Below are 21530 nucleotides of genomic sequence, written 5' to 3' on the forward strand. Positions count from 1 at the left end.
TTTCCTGGGGTCCTGTCCCTGGTCACCACAGAGCAAAGATCAGTGCCTGTCTTTCCTCTTCCCCTCGAGGGGAAGTTGTAGACTTCGATCAGTTTCCCCTCAGTCTCCTCCAGGCTGAACAGACCAAAGTGCCCTCGGCGGCTCTTCTTCCCCTCCAGGCTCTTCAGCATCTTCATGTTCCTCCTTTGGACACTCTCTAGCAGCTTAATAATCTTCCTTATATTGTGGTGCCCAGTCTCCTTGATGGCCACACCAGTGCCTAGAGAAGGGCTAGGGCAAATACGCAAATTTGTGACTGCCACCTCCCTATTTCCCAGTTTTGGAGTGCAGCACTTGCACAAGCAGCTGGGGAAGCCCAGGGAACCCTGTTTGACACTCCATGCTGTGCCTGGAACTGTGGCTGTGACCCTGAGCCCAAAGAAGCTGATGTTCTTATCACAGAGATGACATCACATCTACTAGGAACAAAAATTTAGGGGTTGTATGGTCACAGTCTTTTTATACAACTGACAGACTTCATTCAGCTCTTACCAGAAGGGAAATAAAGCCAACAACCTGAACTGATCAAAAAGACAAGTCAATAGCAACAGGAAACTCAAAAAAAAAAAAAAAAAAAAAAATTGTAATCTGCTTCCCTGTCCCTGCCTAATAAAGACTTAGGAATAAACAGGAACACAGCCAAACTGTTTACATTTTGATGTAATTTATTAGCACAAAAATATTCAAATACAACATGGCATCTAAACATGGCTACTCTGTTGTATTTTGTGCATTGTTTTTAACATTTTTCATTCATAAATCATAACTTTATCTTCAACCTCATGTTTCATAACCATTATTTTCTGTTTCAAGTTACAACCAGTTCTACCCCCCATCTGCCTCCTGTGCCAAACCCTAACCTTCCCTAGTTATTTCCCAACACTGCTTTTTAACCCAGACACTGCAGGAAGCTCCCAAGTGGTATTTATTTGTACTCTACATCCAGTTTGCAGAGTGATCGGTGGCACAGAGGCAACCTGACTTTGCTCAGCTCAAGGTTTTCAAATCTTGGATGTGGTCAAAACCCTGATCTAGTCAGAAACGCAAATCCTGAACTAGTGTAATGAGCAGACAGACAATTTCCAATTTTGAGGCAAGAATCAAGTTTGAAAACAAAGTACAGGAGGAAACAATGGTAAAATTCTACTTCTCTTTCTTTCCAGTTATGCAGCTCCCCCCAAACCTAAATGAAGCCTCCTGCACAAGCGCATTGAGCTTACTGCACCCACATCAACAGGAATGACCAGGGCAATAATTAATCTGCAAGTTATTTAGTTACATTGCAAAGTAAGTGAAAACCCGTATAGTTATTTTCAGTGGATCTCCAGTTCCCCAAAGACCAAGTAGAACCATAGACATCTGTGGTACAATCAGTCTTCACTGTCCTGGAAACCCAAATCAAGTGTTGTGTTTCAGACAGCTTGTTTTTCCAACAGCAGCTATACATTGGCTTACACCAACTTTTAATATACAATAACTCTCTTCATTTACATTTAAAAATATTTGACAAAGGCTGTATTTCAGTCCAACGTTCAGTTTCTGTTTGTAGAAGAGCAAGTTTGGAGTGAAAAAGCCTCCAGAATAAAAGGCTGTGCATACTCTGGAATCTTCTGTTACCAGAAAGGACACCTAAAGAAAAGAAAGATATTGTATTAATGTTGACTTGCATGTAGTTTCACAAAGGCAACACTGAGAAGGAGTGAGATTCCATACAGACTAGGCACCATTTTAGCACAGGAAAAGTTGCCAGGTGATCTTTGTCATTTTTAAACATTAGCAGGAAAGAGATCTACTTCCTTAAGCATAGTTCTAAGTTATCTAACTCTCAAAATGACACTGAATCATCTTTGTTTGGTTCTTCGGTGTAACTGACCATCACATTCCTTATTTCAAACACTTAAAATGTAAAATCCCTGTCACTACTTATAACAGCAACTTTCCTAGAGGACTGTCTATGGCATTGCCATGGGCTTCCAAAATCTACCAGAGCAGATGCAGTATGTGGTAAGGCTCCTATAAATAACTAACTACACAAGTGAGGTTCTCTTTAGTAGTTCCTTGCTCAGACTATTCCAGAACAGTTTTGCCAGGTTAGCTGAGTGACAAACTCACCATCCAATGTAGCACTGGCACAGGTTCTCATGAGAAGTTGCTTGTTTAATGAGCAGTTCTACTTGTGTGGGTACATCAAGAGTTTCATCGTGAGAGAAGTCTCGACCTTGGAAATTAAAGGATGAAAAAAAACCATGAAAGGAATCACAAATCCTGGTCCTAATCCCTTCAAGTACATTATCTGGCAGATCAGGAGTAGTTTCTTATAACATTTAAAAGTGTAAAAGTTTGCAACTAAATGCTGCGAACTATGAAGCCAGGACAGCAGAAATTCAACTTCCACTAACAAGCTAAGACATGCAATATATTAAGTCTTTGTAGTTACAAACACCTCTGTACTTTTCAAATCACACTTATTTGTATCTAAATGCAGGCACAGTACTTAGGTTTTGGATAAAACCAGGAAAATGGCCTCGTCCACTTAATCAGAATATGTTAAATTCAAGGATTAACACAAAATACAAACACTAAGGATAGTGCTGATCCATCAGATTTTATGTTTCTTTTATATAAACATAACTACATGCTCACCAGTGAGCTTATCTCGAACCCTGTTGATGATCTGAATTGCCTTCTTATTTAGAGCTTCTGGCTTCACCAGACCATCTCCTACTAAAAGACAGAGATAGGACACAGAATTAGGACTTCATCTGAACAACAAAAGCATTTATTCTGCGGTTAGACGTGCCCTTTCCAAATACCATTTTGAGAGCAAACCCAGATGCATTTTCTATAGATACAACCGTTTTTGTTGGAGTTGAGAACTCAGGTAATTATATTCCTCATTTATGCTGACAAGAGACTCTATCTGTCCCATCTCATATAATTGCATTTGGATCATGATGAAATTTTCTGATCTAAGTTTCTGGATCAATATAGAAACAACAATGAAACTTACTGAAGGAATGGATGGATTCAGGCACTGTGGTCCCAGTTTTTTTATGGGCTGTCTCACCCAATTCCACACTGTCCAACATTTCTATTGAAAAAACCACAAAAACACAGAAGCATCAATGTGAAGCTGAAAAGCAGCTGAAATATTCTTCTGGAAACATTAGCAAGACTGTTAATCAGCTCATTTGAAAAGCGTATTTGTGACGTCTACCATCTTTTCTACTCACCTACTGACTGACTGGCTGAGTAGGAGTCTGTTCTTGTTCGCGAGCGCTTATTGCCCTTTGTATTTGCTGCAAGAAAACAAGGAATTGGAAAGCATGAACTGGAGTTTCAGTGTTTCAGAGCAAATTTGTCCCCAAACAATACAGATTTGGCTGCCTTTCTCCTTCTCCAGATCTGATGTCACCTGAAAATAATTTCAATCTCCTGATCACTGCTGTAATTTCATATTAAAATCCCTAAAATCGTGTGCACACAGAAATACCACATGCAAACTAACAGCTTGATCAGATTGTTAGAAAACACAATGGATTTCAGGCTTCTGGATTTCTTGTATAAATACTCTCTTGCTGTCACTATTTTATCAGAATCACTTACTGTCCATCAATCTCCAATTCAATAAGGGATCGTACACAAAGGCTTCCAGCACAGCCATGACACTGTCCTTGTGTTCACGCAGCACTTCCATCACCGTGTGACAGGTGATTCTGTAATTCCCATCAAGGCCTGTCACCTTTGGAAGAAAAAGAAGTGAATCAACCACTGCTTTGTTCACTCTGCAACTCCAACCGCAACACTCAGGGAGCAGGAAGTGGTTTTGAACTGGAGTTCACTATGCTTTGTTAAGAGAACAAGACAGACGTTAATTACAAACTAAGAAGCTCTTTTCTCCATGAAGATGATCTTTGTGAAGTACCGTGCAACTGACTGTGTCTGCCTGATATAAACAGCTATTTGAAATGGGGAAACTAAGGAAGGCCTAAGAAATAGGAGGAATTTCTAGTTTATTTTCTAACTAAAAGGTTGCTTTCCACTGTAATGTATTGCAAGTATCACCAGAGATATTTTAACTCACAGAAAATTAAGCTGAAATATTAACACCTCTGGTTCTTAAGGAGTGGTAAAGTTTAGCCACAACAAAAAATACAGGAAAAACTGAGAAATGGTTGCCATTTTTCCTAGGAACAGTCCCCTCCAAATCAAAGAGGGGATGCTTACCTCCATAGCATTTGTCAGCATCCTTGTTAATCTAAATGGAATCTTCTCAGGAAACTTTTCTCTTGTCATTGCAACCTAAACACATGATGATGGAGAATAAGTAAATTAATAGGTAACCTACTCTTTATTAAGTACTGGGATCCTTTTGCTACAGTCCTGAAGATTTTATTCCAAATAGGAAATAAAGTCACAACTTTGTTCCTCATTTTTCACAAATTACTGGGAGAAGCCAGATGATTAACTTGCTAAGAAAGGGAAAACTCAAGCATGTGCCCAGCAACACAGACTGCCTATCAGCAGCTTAAATAGCTCCAAGAAATTTCATGGAAGTGATGTTAGCACTGCTTGCTTGTTCCAGTAGTCAGCTAATCACCAAGACATGCCTCTGAGATGAAGTGTCTATTATTTTCATCTTGCCTGTAGGTAAAGGGAAGCTAAAAAGAGAGCCAAAGGGTTTGCCCAGGATCAGACTCCAAGGTCAGTTTGTCCTGGCTTATAGATTAATTTCTGTTCCACCGGAAAATGTGAAATATTACCAAAAATGTCATGTCGAAATACAAAGACTTACCTCAAAACAGTCCCCAAAGTCGATATGCAGGATCTTTCCACTCAGTCTGTCTAACATCAGATTGGAAGGGTGTCTTTAGTGAAGGAGTAGGAGAAAAAACAGACCATGGGTGACAAGACCATTACAAAAACCCAAAGTAAATCACAGCAGCTCCAGTCTGAAAAGATATTTATCTTCATGAACAAGACAGCCAGTGATAGCTTGCTTGTTCAAGTTCTTCACTCTCAGGATGAACAGGACCTTCCTGACAGTACATCTGTCACATTACTTTTGTAATTACCTCTCAGGAGTTAGAGATCTTCTCACCTTGGAATATAAATAACCTCCTGGACCAGAACGATCAGTATATTTCTTGGATACAAATGCTTATGAATGTTTTTCAGTTAGGATAAATATTTCTGCTTGTTTTATGCTTTTTCATTTTTTTCAGTATAGAAAAATGTAATGCATTATGCTACACTTGAAGTAGCACAAATTGTTTTACCACCAACAGAGAAGAAAATCAATCCAGACTAGCCAAAAGCAAAACTACAGTGCTGTATTCATGCTTACATCTTCCAATTTTGTTTTAATTCCATTTTCAAAGATTTATAATTTCATGTTAGAGACTTTTAAGTTCAGAAATAAGAGCTCTTGTTACTAAAACATTTAAGGGTTCAGCTGTTTTTGCATTACAAATTTTAAATCTAATATACATTGTCTTCAAAAGTATTTTGGAAGTTATATTGTTAATAAAATGGATGGAGAAAGATTTCCCATTCTGTAAAAGGGCAAAATTAGAACTTGTGGTCGTTGATGTAGTTCCATCTGTATTCATTTCAAAAAGAAAGAAAGCCTTATTTGTACTCAAGATACACAAACTGCATCTCATACCTGCCGTGCTGAGAATAACAGCAGCACAATTAGGACCTGAAAGATGGTATCACGACAACACAGCAGTAACCACAATGGAAGATGTTATCACAAGATCAGATCCAAGGAATGAACTGATAGACCTTCACAGTCTGTGCTTTTAAATAAAAGAAACCTTTATAGCTTTACGTACCTGTCCCCAAGGCCCAAAATGTACCCAACCATTGACATCACAGCCAGTGAACGGGTATAATTTGTTCTTCTGTCAAACCATACCTACGAGTGGAGACAAAATAGAAAAAGCCAGGCAGGCACGTTGCATGTTTCAGTTTATATTTTAATTTATACATTAACCATTTGCATTTCGCACAAAGCAGAACTGTGATATGCTTAGGTTCAGTAGTGCCCTTGAATTAGATGTCCAAGTCATTAATAGAATATATTCTGGGGCTTCTGCTTTTCTCTCCCCTGCAGAGTATATGGAGACTGACAGCTCCAGTCTTGTGCTTTGCACTTCACCTGTGTTCTGAGCCTTGTAAGGCCCCTCGTGTGGGGACACATGTGTGGATATGTGTTCTGCAGTGATTTGGCTGGGGTTTAGGAAGAATAAACTCCATCTCTCACTCATTCTGCAGAGAAGATAATTACACACACTAATGTTTGCCAGTACTTGTGTTGAACTCACCTCCGAGCTTGGACTTTTCAACCACAGCAGCTTGGCAAGGTCATCCCCAGCTGTGTTATTGACAGCATGTTCAAATACTTCTACTTTCTGCATCAGAGTCAGGTGGTCATAGTCTGGAGCCATCTGTAATTCAGAAGTGACATTCAGCAAATTAAAAAGCCACCTCCAGTAGCCTCTGGTTGTACTGTGAGAAACACAACAATCATAATTAATTTCATATCAAGTTTATACTTAAATTATTTGTAGACTGACTAGTATGTTTTGAACACAGTGAGATGATCATACAACAGTGAAGAATTCTTTTTAAATGGGATAGCAAATGATTTAGTATCCACAAAGTCAGTAGCCCACAGCCCTATTTAACCAGAAAACTGCAAAGGTAAGTATTTCTCAAGAACCATTATCCAACTAAGTCTTCCGGGCTGGAAAACACTTTCCTTTTTGGCATGGAATTCCAAATTTTCTAGTAGTGTTCAGTTTCTCCCATCTGTCTAATTTTGGCCCTGCTGCTTAGACACAACGTTTGCAATGCCAGCAGCATGGCGCCTTGTACGAGGCACATCAATCATGCAAAATTCCAAACACATATCAGTCACCAGATGGCAACAACTCGTGGTCACTGCTACAACTGGAAAGGAAAAACAAATAAACATATGGCAAGCTATAACTCTTATCTAATATTTTTTATTTATTTTAACAATCAGAAAAGAGACAGAGGAAGAAGCCTTGCACCATCTTCCTTCATTAAGACACTGGTGTCCTAAAAGAATGTACCAAAACCTCTGCCAGCTTTGCCTCTTACCCTCAGCATGATGCGATGCTCAATGTTGAGCAGGATCTTTTTCTTCTCTCTGTAGTCTCGGATCAGTGCGTGCAGCGTGTCACAGTGGGGCACCCAGCCAATTAAACCTGAATTTGTTGACAGTGGAATAACAGCATATCTCTGGATGCTATAGGAGAAATGGAGAATCACAGCTCAAATTGTTGTTTATTGTGAATTACTAGATTTTGAGATGCTTAAAACAACTACTGTTAAATCTGATTCTGGTCCAAATTGTCTTGTCAATAGTTGCTCTGCTTGTCTTTTCAAACAGAGTTCAAACATCCATTTGCACAGATTGTTGCCAGATAATCTACAGACAAGCTCAAAGTTTATGTGGTTTTCACTGAAAGGCTGCTTTCAGAAGGTACATGTTAGTCACCTACGATGATCTGTTATTTGCACATGATATTTGATGTGTTCTTGCTTGATAGACGCTCTGCAGAATTGCACTCAGTGACTCTTCACCAAGCTATTTAGTGACTATAATAAAAAATCCTCGGCAAAAACCCATTCTCAGGCTCCTAAGGCAGTGCTCAAGGTGTCTTGAAATAGGCGTTGCTTCAAAGACCGTAACAATTTACAAGATAGGACTTCAATTAAATGAAACAAACAATCCCCTCAGATACATTTCCTCCGTGTTTGAATTCTATGAATGCTGTTTTTCTTTTTAATTAACTTAGTTCCAAGATTTGCCATTTCTTCACAAACCAACTGCTTCTGCCAAGGTTTACTTGTGAAGCTGCACCCACATAAGGAGTCACATCTGCACAAACACTTTCAGTGATTACCCAGAGCACACACCTGAGGTTTTTACGAAGAGAAGTTGGGTCATTTGCTAGCAGAGTGTTGACCAACCCAAAAAGCTGCATCACTCTTTCATCTTGGCGAAGGTCTTCATGACCTTTCAGAAGGAATACAAACTCATGCCCATTGCTTCCTGCAAAAGAATTAGTGCACAAAAGTTTATTCTCATTGAACAAACAGACAAGAGTAAATACACATGCACCCAAAAACTGGAAAGTGTGGCAGTCAGACTGACTAAGAAAAACCTCACCTGAAAGGAAAGGTTGGAGAGGTTTTACCAGGTAAATATGTAGCTTGACCTGAGAGCAACAACTGTTTAAATACTGGCATAGCTAAGTGAAAACTGCTCTCTCTTACCCATTAATGTCAACTTCCTGGGCCGCTGCTTGGAGGTGATGACTTGCAGTGAGGGTGCGATGGACTGAATCCGTATGATGGGCTGGTTGGGATCATATGTTCCTGGCACTGCCAATTCCAGATCCCGGCACATTAAGAGTTTTGGTGACACATACTGTAGTTCCAAAGAAGTGAGCTACCAAAACCAAAAGAAATACACCCCCTTAGAATTTCAGTTCAATCTCAAAGAAGCACCTGAAGAGTTCATGCTGTCAAGGGACCTAAAACAGTTGAGGCAGTAACCAATACTTCAGGTACTTACAGGAAGTGCTGCACGAACACCAAATTTGCAGCAAACCCTATGCAGTTATTTCCAGAATACTGAATTAGTATGTTTTGAATAACCAGAAAACATAAACCGAAGGTTGGTATTGACAACTTGCACTGTAAGACCCACAGAAGAACTGAATCTCCCCCCTCACCTGAGGCAGCTGCTTTGAGATACGTCTGAACACATGATAATAGAGATCCCAAGCCTGAGTTAGGTCTTTGACATTTCCTGATTTCATGTACTTCCTGCACCATTCTTGAGCTTCCATAAGATCTCTGCCATAGGCCTAGGGAGGAAAACAACAGAAGAAAGAATTTTAACAGACTGTAGTGTAACAGGTGGAGACCACTTAACACCTACAAAGAGCATCAGAGTCTCTTTTCAAATTGCACTACAAATACTTGATACCACATTTTTATAGCAGATCAGAATTAAAGATCCAGAAATTCCTGGATCCAAGATCTGCATTGAATTTATCAAACAACATTGCTCGCAAGTAGACTTCATTATAGGAGGCAACTAAATACTTAGAATCACCCTTTAACAGTAGGCTCACAAGCTCAGTTAATTCTCTGTTATCTGTGCTAGTGCTTACTGTGAGCAAAGCAGAATAATTAACTGCAGAGCAGTCATTGTTTTCCAGTCCCTATCAGGCACCCTGCCAATACAAGACTCCAGGGCAATCTGGACCACCATGGCCCCTTATAGTCACCAAAAGTGACACCGATCTGAAGATAAATGTCAATAATGAACTCTGCAACTAACATAATGAATCCCAAGGGATTCACTTTTTGTGTTAAATGGCAAAGGTTCTTGTAACACAGCTGGGGCAGGTGGCTGTCCTGAAGAACAGCCTCTTGGCTGTTTGCTGATACCTGATTGAAGGATGTCTCCTTTAAAGTCTGAGGCCCACGCTCCATCATTGCATGAAGTGGTTCCAGCACCTCAAACATTCCCTTTACATTTCTTTCTCCAAAATAGAGACGAGATGCTTCTTCCAACCCTTCATGCCACATCTCGTGCCATAGGATGGCCACACGGATTAGCTCTTCACTCACCTGTTTTAGGAGAGAAAAAAAAAGATTAAACGCCTAAAGAAATCCCTGGGACTGCGTCCTGACTTAAAAATGCGAAACTCCTTTCTTCTCTAATGTTATGAGATATTTGTTCCCGGCAGCCAGAGGGAGCCACAAGAGCTACCACAGTGATGGCACATTTTTTTCTGCAAGAAGCTTCTTGCAGACCAGGCTTTTCTCACCTTATTTGTTACCTTTGAAATTTTCTATATGCTTGTGTAGCTTGGCCTGAAAGCACTATTTTTCATTTATTCATAAAAATCTTTATCAAATTAATTAAATTACTCTTTCCATGCTATGCTCAGTAAGTTTTGTTTCTATTTTCCATTAAGCAGGAACACCTCTTTATGGAACAAACACTTTTCATGTATTTCTTCTCTAAATTTATTCATAAGGAAATACGAAAACTCAGTAATTCTCAGTGTGAGAATTATTTTAAAATAAAGCATTCTCTGGAAATTACACTAATACTGTAACTTCTACCAGTTGCAAATACCCCAAATTAATTGTACTTGAACAGAATCAACAATGAATAGTCATTTTGTGTTATTATAACTGACATCCATCCATCCAACATAACACACTTAATGCTATACTGAGCACTCACCATCATTGCCTGCTGCACCAGAGTGTTGCTGTGCTCACACATGTTTTTCAAGATCTTATTTGCAGCATTGTGCCGAGCAGTGGTCGTAGATTTAGAAGCCACAGTCAAAGGATAGATCAAAGCCTGCAAGGGACAACAATCAGTAATACTTTAGAACCCCACAGAAGAGCTACATAAATTTAATAATTAGCAAAACATCAATAAACAGCAGCCTTAGGGACAAACAGGAGGAAGCAAGCTTGCTTCTGGAAAGTGATGATAGGAATTTGCTACTGGAAGTCTTCTGATCCAAAAGGCTTTCAAGACTTTAATCCACTGAGTAGCAGAATGAAATTGAGAGCCTCTTTCAAACTAGAAGAACAAAACAGGTTTTAGGATTTTGTGATATTCCACACTGTGGAAAGAAATTTAGATAAAACCTGTGAGGTAGGTTCTTAGTAGTTACTTAAAGACATTTAAGGTGATTTACACTACCCAGCAGACATTAAATTACATTAGACAAAGAGTTCTTCCCAGGCTGCATGGCTCATTCACCTCTTTCCATTTTTATATGAACAGTGCTGAGGTGAAAGCAGCAGCAGCAACAGAAATTGTTCTCAGCCTCACTGTCATCACTTGCTCTGACTTCCTGTGCAGGCATCTCGATGTGGTGAAATGGAACACAGGAAAGGCCTTAACTGACACCTGTGAAAATTCCTCCTCTAAGCTAATGCTTACCTGGGGATGGTACCGACCAATGTCTGTGAGCAGCTGATGAATGAGACGTCCTACCAGTGGTCGAGGGGTGTCAATTCTGGCAATGAGCTGAGGGATAACCTTAGTAGTAAGGATAAGGAAAATAAACACCCCTGTCATCTCATGTGTTCACTGCACCAGATGTTCTGCCCTCTCCTGGAGACCTCACAGCCTTTAAAGGGGACAGGGAAGCCCGCCACTCATTTTTGAGTTGGTCAGAGGGTAACACAAGGTTCCAAACAGAAATGTGCAACAGCTCAGTGAGATCACAAGTGTTCTGTGCAAAACTGTTACAGGATCCTACTATGGAAAGCTGCATCTTGAAGTATAATGCTTAAATAGGAAATAAAGTATTTATAATTTAATTACAAGAGTCATTCTACAAGGCAATCCTGAAACAGATTGTGAACTACATCAGAGCAGGACAGTGGTATTTTATACTTGATCATCACTAAATCCACATCATCTTTAAGAATTTTCATTCTCATTAATATGTACTAATCTGCATATAAATACAGAAATATTTCTCATTTTTGTGTTCAAGATGCTTATTAAATCAGTAACAGACTGTACTGCACACTGCTCTCAGCACTCACCTACAGAGGATCATTTAGCTAAGGATCATCAAGGATATCATGCAGCAAATCCCCAAACTAGCCCCAGAACTGGGATTTCTCTTTGTGTTATTTACCTGCAGCCAAGTGTCTATTTGGATGGCCTTGACTCCTTCTACCAAAGCCTCATTCACATCAGGCCAGTGACCATAGTCAAACCACAGAGTAAGGACTCTAAAAAAGAGAAATACTTTTGTTAGGAACAAACAAATGAACACACAACCAAAACAAAGCAAAAACCACCAACCAACCAAAAAAAAAAAACCCACCAAAAAAACCCCAACCAAACAACAAAAAAAAACCCCAACCAAAACTCATTTACAAGCAACTTCTCTTCCCAGAACCCTCAGAGAGCAGGGATAATCTATCTAACAAAAATTAGCCTGGACTGAAGCATTCACTTAACTCAACCGTAACAAAAAATAGCAAAAATGTGTTCTACCTAATCTGCAACCATGTGCTCTTGTCAGCTGGATTTCATTTACTATGTGCTTTATTATGTACCTTAGAGTGTCTTGTAGGTTGTTTCCTCGAGACAGAGAGATGGATCGAAAGAAACCCTGGACAGCAGGGACTGTGTACATCAAGAGGGTCTTGGATAAATCCTTTTGGAATGAAAATTGCTGCATTAGTTCTATGCAAGCACATCAGCCCACATGAATCCTAAACTCAAGAAGGGGAAAGAGGAAGAAATATGTGGAAATATAGATGTAATCCCCATTGTAGCTGACGTCTGCTCATACTCTTCATTAGGACATGTTGCTCCTAGAATTTAATGTTTTGCTTGACTACACAAAGGTCTTTCAGCCTGGCAGGGTAAACGCTGTGAAATGGTTTTATACTTCAGTTTGTTTGCAAAGCTATGGACAGCAAAGCAGCCTAAAAACAACCACCTTACTATAACTGGTAAATGAAAGAGATTCCTCACAGTCTTCTGTGAAGGGCTTAAGTAGCAGTACTTGTTAATGCACTGTATCACCTATGACAGCCACCTCAGCCTCTGCTTTAGGCCACAGCTAATAATCATTTGCATTAATTTAGCCCATAAAATTTTCCTGTGTTTAAGCAGTAAGTACCAATCTCTCAACATGAAGAGGGAGGAAGGAGGTTACCTCAGTGACTTTTTTCTGCACTGGGGATGGGATGGGGCTGTTCTCAGTGCTCTCTGCATCGCTCTCACTGTTGCTGCCCTCAGCGTTAGCACTGGTGACACTGGCTCCGCTCGCGTGACGGAGTTTCTTCTTCTCATCTCTGGCTTGGTTTTGATGTTTATAGTGAAGCACTGCTTCAAAGTTCATCACTGCCCAGGCATGCCAGGCCTGCCAACAGGAGAGAACAGAAGTCAGAAGGAAGATGACTCCTTTCTGCAACATGCACTTTCTAACTGTTAGATACAATCCAACCTTTCTGTGTTTGCAAACAACAGCAGTAAGTAATACCCTGCCAACAACACAATGCTTTGATTTCTCTAATTGCTTGTAATTTGAACTGTCTTATTATCTTAAATAACATCATGTTGAGTTCTTGGCCAGGAACTCCCTGTTGAATATTAAAGCAAATGAGCTTGGTACCAAAAATTAAATTATATTTGCATATACCTTAATTTTTCAAAGGCTAAAATGAAAATTAGTATGTTAGGACTTGGGGATGTGTAATGGGAAAAAATGCAGGAGATGGCTGCCCCAGAGAAAATCTGGCACCAAATATTAATTGAAATATCACAACCCTGAAATCAAGGGCTCTTTGGAGAATTAACAGGGCTACTTTCCTTGTTCAAGTTTACTGACTGAGAACAAGTTAAATTTCTCCATTTTCTTTCTCCTTCATTGCTAACTGACAGGAGAGAGTCTCAAAAGCAAGAACAGAAACTGAACTGTGGCCTAGTTTTACCAACCAGATAAAATTCTAAACAAGAATCCCATGGTTGCCTTGGGCCACTTTCTCTGTTTTTTGGTTCTGTTTTGTTTTTTTTTAATCCTACTGGCAGTAACAAGGCAGACAGTTATAGGAGATCTTCCAATTAACATATTCCTTTCCTGTAGTATGGGATTTGATCAAATTTATCTGGCAACTTTTCTGTAATGACCTTGTACCAGTTGCGATCATGCTCCGTTGCAGCACTGTAGTATTGCAAGACTTTGGGGATGGTGCTCTCGTTGATGCCTTGCAGGTTCAGCTGCCACTCACCCAATTTCAGGAAACACCTGGTTAAGCAAAGGGATTATTGATTCAAAACCTAAAATGAAAACAAAACCTCTGGACTAAAAGGCAAACTTGTTATCTGGATCTAAAAGACATTCCATGTGGTGAATCCAGTCAGGAAGCTTCTCCTGCAGGCTGGATGCAAGGTTCAGAATATCTCCATCTTGCTTGTAGTGTGGAACTAACTAGTTGAAGCTTTAATTTAAGAGGAAAGGTGGGGATCAAACTTTTTTCCTCATCTGTAAGAGTTATAAAATAAATGTAAGAAGATGTAACAGCAACATTGAAAGACTTCATCAGTCTCTGCTGATAAAATGCATACACACGTGGTGATGAGCTGCACTGAGCACCATATGAATGAGCCTTTTGGGGAGAACACTGACAGACAGACAATGGAAACACAGAGGAACTGTTCTTCCCCCAGCCAGAACCCCATTAAGTCATTGCCTCCTAGAGGAAAGGAAAAACAACGTATTTTTACTGCAGCAGGGTGGGGTTAAGGTTTGTGCAAAACTTAATACTTTGCTCCCTCAGCAGACTTTAAATGCCACAGTTACATGGCTGTCTTTTCTGTACTTTGAGTTTTCCAGAAAGCGTTGGGCAAGACAAAGATTGTATGCAAATCATCACTAATTTGTTTTCCATGATAGTCTCTGAAAAAATAAGACAATGGTGTTACCAAGTTCCCATCCCAATAAAAGCAAATTGAGTGCATGCCTCCCTTCAAAAAAAGCAAACCTTCAATAGAAAGCACTATGCAAATTTTAATTTAAATGGAAAAAAACAGATCTGGCACCTACAGATCCACAGAGAAAAATGGAGAAAGGATTTTTAATGCAACAATATTATAAGAGACCATCACATGCTGAGCACCTACTGCCCAAAGCACTGCTGTTCTGCTTGGCAGCCTGTGTACCTAATACAGATGTGCCAGGTGTGTGGGAAGTGTTTCTTTCCTAGTGACTGCATCTCCTGAAAAGCAAAGAAACAGCCATGCTGAGTACTCTGCCTTCTGCCAGTGAGCCACAGTGCTGGAAAAATACAACTAGCCACCAGCAACAAATACAAGCTTGTTTAGGCTGATGTGTGCCAGTAACATCTACTGAACATTACATGGTAGATAAGAACGTAATACCAAAGCAGCTAAATGAGAAATCCCCTGTTTTTTTAATCAAAGCATGAGCTTTGTCTGAAATGTGTCACCTGCAGGGACCCTGCACCTCAGGAAAGCCTTCGGTTTCAGTCTAGAGCTAAAGGGTGCCCCAGGACCCTGTGCTGACCGTGCCATGAGCTTATGGAGCTCCTGCTTGTGCTGCTGGTCCTCGGTGGCGATGGCATGCTGGGCCTGCTGCTGCATGGTCTGCACAAAATGCTGCATGTGCTGGAACGCGTCGATCTGCAAAGGGATAATGGAGGCAGTGAGGACCACAGGGCTTAAATACAACTTCTCAAGGGAGAAAGACAATGAGGAAATGAGTTTTCACTGAAATAAAAATCTGTGGTTTTCTTTCAAAGCTTTTCAGCCATTGACATCCCTCTAAAGTCACTTTACACTTTGAGTATGTCCAAATAAATGAAGAGGTTAGAGATTGTCGTCTCTGAAATGGCTAAACTGAGGAACAAATAATTGCATCCTTCCAACGCCAGGCACACCTTCATTGTCATACAGACAGATAGTCAAAGGTATGACTGACCATAACAGAAGTTAACACCATGCTCTGATGTGCAAGAACTCAACTCTGCCAAAGCAACAAGGTCACATGTACAGGGAGAAAACTTCAACAGCAGAAAATGTTCTGTTACTGCCCACGCAGTGCGAGATTCTAGTACAGATACAGAGGTATCTCGTTTGCAGCTGAGCACGAACTAAGTCTGGCAATTCCAACAATCGAATGTTTATAGGTTAGAAACTGTATCTGACCAGGACAATACCAAACAGACAGGATCACAAATCCAGAGAAGCCTACCTATAATATGCTATGGCCAGACAATAAAAAAAAGACAATTCAAGAAAATAATGCCTGAAGGAAAACCTGCAGCTTCCTGATCTTTCCTCCTAACCTTCCGGCTTTGGCTAGGCTTGAAGTACACACCATGGGATGTTAACTAACGCAGTACTTGTGCTCGTGGCACGAGCTCTGGTGTGCCCCAGGTCAGAGAGGGTCCAGCTGCGTTCTGTGTGTCGCTGAAGCGACTTCGGCATCAGAAAAAGTGCTGCTGACTGAGCTAGCTAGCTGGCATCTCTGCAGAGGGAGACACGGCAGAAGCCGATGATATCGGCTCACGTTAGCTCGGAGACAAAGGAAGAGAGAGGCTGTTCTGGTCTGACGCCTAACAGGTTTATTGTTAGAAGTTTCGCAACCTGAACAAGCTCGGAAGGGATGGAATGCGATGGGATGCTCTCCCGAGGCTTGTCCTCAGTTTTATAGAGAGCTTGAAAACCCGCAGTGAAAGGGGAAAACAACCAATGAGTTACAAGCCAGGGGGAGGATACAATTTAACAAGAACCACTGAGGGAAACCGAGAGGCGGGAGTTATAACAAAGAACCAATGAACAACCGAGTAACCGAGAATTTTCCCAGACCAGGGGAGGTGGCTTGTACCCGGGCACCGCCTGGGGGGTGTGGCTTAGGCTTCTGAGCCGCCCATCGACCCACCCTCTGAGTCTGCCTCTTCAGGAAACTCGATCCAGGGGATGGGCTGGGATTGATTGGCATCATGCTGCCCCAGACCCACAGTGGGCTGGGTCACAGAAACAATTAACGTTTGAGTTGCTTCAACAAATTGAAGTCTAGATTTCTCCTAAGGTTATTGAAGAAGTACAAATGTGCATTGCTCCTTTGCCAGAATACATAGGGCAGTAGTGCTAAAGCAACTTGCACTACCAAATTCTGAGGGAAAAAATATTTTTAAAATTCCTTGGAAATAATTCTGGGGTAGGAAAACCCAAAATTAAAGATTTAAGAAAAAAGTATGCACACTTCACTGGAAAGAACTAAGACTAAAGCTCCTGCAATCTGCAAGGTAATTTCAGGTTAGGAACTGCAGAATATGCTGTTAGAAGCCTAATTTACTTCTGCGAATCTATAGGAATGAGGTATGTTAGAGATACGAACCACCTGAGCTCAAATGCCTCATCTATCCCTTTCAAATGTCAGCGTGCACAACTCCGTGGTGAGGAAAAAGGGTATTAGCCCAGGGTGAAAAAAAAAGAAAGGATCATACTCTTAACATTAACGTGGTGTATTCCACAGCTGGTAACCTAGATAGAAGGGACGGGGGGGGGGGGGGATAACAATCTTATAAATAGTGATGCTAGACATCCATTAAAAATAGAGAAAATATATTGCCAAACAGTATCAGCGCAGAATGTTATCTTTTTATTATGTGCCCCTCTCATATCTAAATACACGCAACAATCTGTTCTTCAGTTTCCATTAATACTGAAAACGGATCGCCAAAAACGACACATGGAGCACTTAAGACTGAAAGCAGTAAGTCTTCCAGAACAACTGAATTCCTAAGTTTTTATGCAGCCTTTTTATGGGATATGGCTTAGAACACAGCTGCTGGCAAAGGTCCTTGTTAGAAGAAATGTAATAGGGTTTACTTATCCATTTTTATCTGTTGTTTGAGAAAAGACTGTTGTGGAGCTCTGCAAGTGCTGTGTGGTTGGTTTCCTTCTAGATGCCATCTTTTTTCCTGCTGGATTTGGCAAGTGCCAAGATGGCAGTCTGAAAACATTTTAGACCAACAGAGGAACCTTGAACTGCTCAGCTAGAAAAAATGCTCATTTCCCACCATACCAGCCTACATCAGCAGCTTATTACTTAGGATACCAAATGAAGTGAACACACACAGTTACATAAAACTACACACATCACCAGGTGTAACTATGTATTATTTATCTATTTTGGTATCAGTTTTCCCCCATTTTCATGGACTCCACCTATTCTTGCATCAGTTAATTTTAGACATGTTCTCCCAGCCCCTTAATCTTTGTGCCTTCTCTCATTCTGCTTTCCACAACTGCATCGGTGTCCTGCACCATGTCCATCTATTTCTTGATCACAAGTCAAACACCGCAAAACACGGTTTCCCTCACAGAGGCAGGCAAAGACCCCACATACTTCTGGGGTCATTTACTGAAGAAGGTAAGAGGCAATTTCGCTGTTTTACAGAGCCAACAGAACCGGGCCTCAGCAACAGCTCCTCTTGCCTTTTTAATTCAAATAAAGAATAGTTAGGTCATGGCAATGTTCCCACAGTAATGGCTCTGCTCCAGTGCTGGCAATCCCAAAGGCAGAAAAAATAAAAAATACGTGGCAGAACATGAGGATAAATGGAGGCTTTAATGTACATTAAAAAAAAGATAACTTATCCAGTCTGAAGCTTATTGGATTTGATTATGTAAATTCTCCCTGTGCTGCAATGTCAAAAACATTCACCCTGGGCTCTCTGGAGCCAAATTGTTCCCATGACAGAAGCCCCTGTACTTTCCAGTTCTTTCAGTTAGAAATTTCCAATAATCTCTTTAGTAAAAATCAGTTCTGCTCAGCAACTAAGTGCAAACTGTTCAGGACACTTCTCAAACTGGTAATAACCCACCCTTTACTTCCCTCTTTCAGCATGTAACCCTGACCACAGGTACAGTGTAGAGACTTGGCAATCAGAACAGTGGATGAAAAATAAAGTACCAGACCTACACAGGACAAAAGAGCTACTACTGACCATTAATCTTGGCTACATCCTTTGGGTACCAGCTACTGGTTTAGCAAAAATACTCTTTCTATGTATGAAATAAAATTAGGGCCAGGTTTTCTCTGCCTTACAGAGTTTTAAAGGAAAAAACCAGCTTACAATCTGAATAACAATAAGGAAAGGAATTAGTTACTCTCTTTTAGGGGAGCAAAAGTAAAATCTCCAGCCTTGCCTTTGTTCTGTGGGGAACATGAAGAGCTATTGTGTATGGCATTTCACAAAACCTGAGCAGTGAAACAGAGCGCTGTGTTCTCCTGTACCTTACGGGCGCTCTTCCACATGTGCTTCATGTACGCATAAGTCACTTGGGGATGGACTGTTGGCAGTGGGTGATCCAGCTGTCGAGATGGATCTACTCCCAAGAGCAGGACAAGAGTCTTATGGGCCAAAGCCTGGAGAAAGTGGCAAAGACAAAAAGCAGGTTAAAACAAGCTCATTGTTACCTCCAGCTCATATTGCTTCAGAATTGCCCAACACTAAAAAAGTACATCTGACCCTCCAGATACAACACAGACACAGCAGACTCCCTGGACTCATAAGAATACCACATGATAAACCTTATGTCTTCCTTTGGATCAGAGCATTAGATTCTCATTTCAGAAACCAGTAGAAAGTGTAAAGTCTCTGTTTAAAAGTATTTGGCAATAAATTTTGTGGTGACTGTTAAAATAGAACTCTAATGTTTAACAGTAACATCACATTCTAGATGCTCTAGCAGAGAGAGCTATTATAATAATCTCCAGTGCTGCATAAAAACTTACAGTTATAGCATGCAATAAAAAAATTGGCTCAGGGGTTCTCATGTATAATACCAGTCCCACAAAAATAACCTTGGCTACAAGCATGAACTCTATGTTGGTTACAATTTTAGCATTTCAACAATTTCTGACTAGTTTCTTCCTCAGAGGAGAGCCCATACCACCTGGGCAATGAAAGCATTTAGGAATGCTCAAGGTTGAAGCAGCACAGCAAAGCAAATTGTCCGAAAACTTGCTGAAGAGGACAGAGCCTGACAATGCTCACCAGCCTCCCACTCTTGCCACACAAGCTGGCATACTTGAGCCAAGTTCTCATGTCCTCATGAGGATTCACAACAAGAGATCGGACCATCAATATTCTTTGCCAGTCTTCCACGATTCGCTGACAGCCCTGAGAGGAAAAAGAAGGGAGAACTTACTAGTGTTTGGTCTCCAGTGTACTGCACAGAGCCTTGATTCAGAATCTGAAGGGACTTCCATCAAGAGAGAGAGTTCTGTGCCCATAATTCACAGCAGACTGACATTACAGAATCACACAGAATCACAGAATGAACTAGGTTGGAAAAGACCTTTAAGATCATCTAGTCCAACCTATGATCTAACACCTCCTCATCAACTAAACCATGACTCTGAGTGCCACGTCCAGTCTTTTTTTAAACATGCCCAGGGATGGTGACTCCACCACCTCCCTGGCAGACAATTCCAGCACACAATCACTCTTTCAGAGAAGAATTTTTTTCTAAAGTCTAACCTAAACTTCCCTTGGTGCAGCTAAAGACCGTGTCTTAAGGAACTGTCTATTTCTTTAACACTGCAGTGCATGAAGAAGGTTCAGTCCCTAACTCTCACAATCTGCAAGCAGCTCACTGCTTGCAGTCTAACGATATCCTCTAATGGAAAAAGGAGAAAAGCTCCTAAAGCTGAAATGCATCCAAAAATCAAGAAAGCTCTTAGTACAATTCCACAGTGAGTCAAAGTGCCTTCCAAAGTACCTTCTCAACCTATTTTTGGTTTAAATATCAACATGGAAATGGTAGAAAACCAAATGGTTGCAAAGATATTTTTGTTACTGCCCTTTTCCTTGCATGTATTGCTTTTGGAGGCTGGCACCTCTAAACTGGTTTTCTGCCAGAAACTGCAGCTTCAACTGCTGTGCTGCTTGTGAAAGCATTGTTTGGTTCTTGTCTGTCTGATGGGAGAGGCACAACACTGTCAGAGCAGGATGAGTCTGTATTTCAAACATTCAAGGACGCTACAGAGAAGTAGAATTGTGGAAGGGACCATAGCAACCAAATCCATGGTGCTTTATATAGTGGCCAAGTACAGGGTAACAGTGATGTTCCAAAGTTTCTATTCAGCCAGTGACTACTTAGTTTTGAGGTAAATAAGAGATTTTCCAGTGGCAGCAAGGACCTTAGCACCAAAGAAGTTATTCTTTCTCTTTTTCCCCCAAGTTGAGGGCTGGGAAGGCAAAGCTTGTTTCCTAACACCCAAATAAACTTCTTCCAATAGGCATTTAAAAAATTATTAAAAACCAGCTATAAAACGTTAAAGAACTGTATGTACTGCTTTCAGGACTATAAAAAGCTGTATTCAGACATTACACTTCCTGCCACTTCATCTTTCTACCCCAGTGGACTGGGCCTGAGCTTTTCCAGACAGGAATGCAGATTGGAGACTAAAAGCTTTGTCACAGTTTCCCAAACAGCTAAAAAATACACAGCAGGCTTTCATAAGGTGGCAGATTATAGCAGTCCCAGTGAAGAACTCTGCACAAAAGTTCTTCCTCCAGGCAGCATTTTACCTTAGTTACGCCCTTTTCGTCTTTTACCCCCTTCTCTTGCAGAAATCACCTCTTTGAACAGTATTCCTGTATGTACTACTGCATCTGAGGATATTCACTTTCACTGTAGGGATGCCTCTTATAAGGAAATAGTGTCAAATATTTGTCTGATTTAAATTTTCCAAATACTTTGGATTTTTGATGTCTAGAGTAAGAAAGGCACAAACTTCTCTTTCAATACAGGAAAATCAACATTGCTAAAGGTCTCTTCTGAAAGGTCAAGGTTAATCATAGCATCATTTAAATTGGAAAACATCTTTACGATTATC

The 21530-nt window shown here is 40.6% G+C and overlaps 1 protein-coding gene across 2 annotated transcripts in view; it reads right to left on the bottom strand.

The window, feature by feature from the left end:
- Nucleotides 1-683: 683 nt before the first annotated feature.
- Nucleotides 684-21530, bottom strand: part of MTOR (mechanistic target of rapamycin kinase) — a 64585-nt gene continuing 43738 nt past the window's right edge. For both annotated transcript variants that reach the window (XM_010405753.3, XM_019289722.3), the window contains 24 exons: nt 19684-19809; nt 18921-19052; nt 15180-15295; nt 13784-13901; nt 12810-13016; nt 12202-12302; nt 11775-11871; nt 11066-11164; nt 10349-10471; nt 9541-9723; nt 8817-8951; nt 8356-8530; nt 7996-8131; nt 7174-7321; nt 6372-6494; nt 5880-5962; nt 4835-4907; nt 4267-4341; nt 3646-3781; nt 3273-3338; nt 3050-3130; nt 2683-2763; nt 2152-2257; nt 684-1668 (listed from right to left, as the gene is read on the bottom strand). In XM_010405753.3, coding sequence (XP_010404055.1) covers nt 1653-1668; nt 2152-2257; nt 2683-2763; nt 3050-3130; nt 3273-3338; nt 3646-3781; nt 4267-4341; nt 4835-4907; nt 5880-5962; nt 6372-6494; nt 7174-7321; nt 7996-8131; nt 8356-8530; nt 8817-8951; nt 9541-9723; nt 10349-10471; nt 11066-11164; nt 11775-11871; nt 12202-12302; nt 12810-13016; nt 13784-13901; nt 15180-15295; nt 18921-19052; nt 19684-19809 — 2736 coding nt within the window. In that variant the 3' untranslated portion in view covers nt 684-1652. The remainder of the gene's footprint in view (nt 1669-2151; nt 2258-2682; nt 2764-3049; nt 3131-3272; nt 3339-3645; nt 3782-4266; nt 4342-4834; nt 4908-5879; nt 5963-6371; nt 6495-7173; nt 7322-7995; nt 8132-8355; nt 8531-8816; nt 8952-9540; nt 9724-10348; nt 10472-11065; nt 11165-11774; nt 11872-12201; nt 12303-12809; nt 13017-13783; nt 13902-15179; nt 15296-18920; nt 19053-19683; nt 19810-21530) is intronic.

Source organism: Corvus cornix, chromosome 21 (genome assembly GCF_000738735.6).
Source record: "Corvus cornix cornix isolate S_Up_H32 chromosome 21, ASM73873v5, whole genome shotgun sequence".
Taxonomy (NCBI): Eukaryota; Metazoa; Chordata; class Aves; order Passeriformes; family Corvidae; genus Corvus; species Corvus cornix.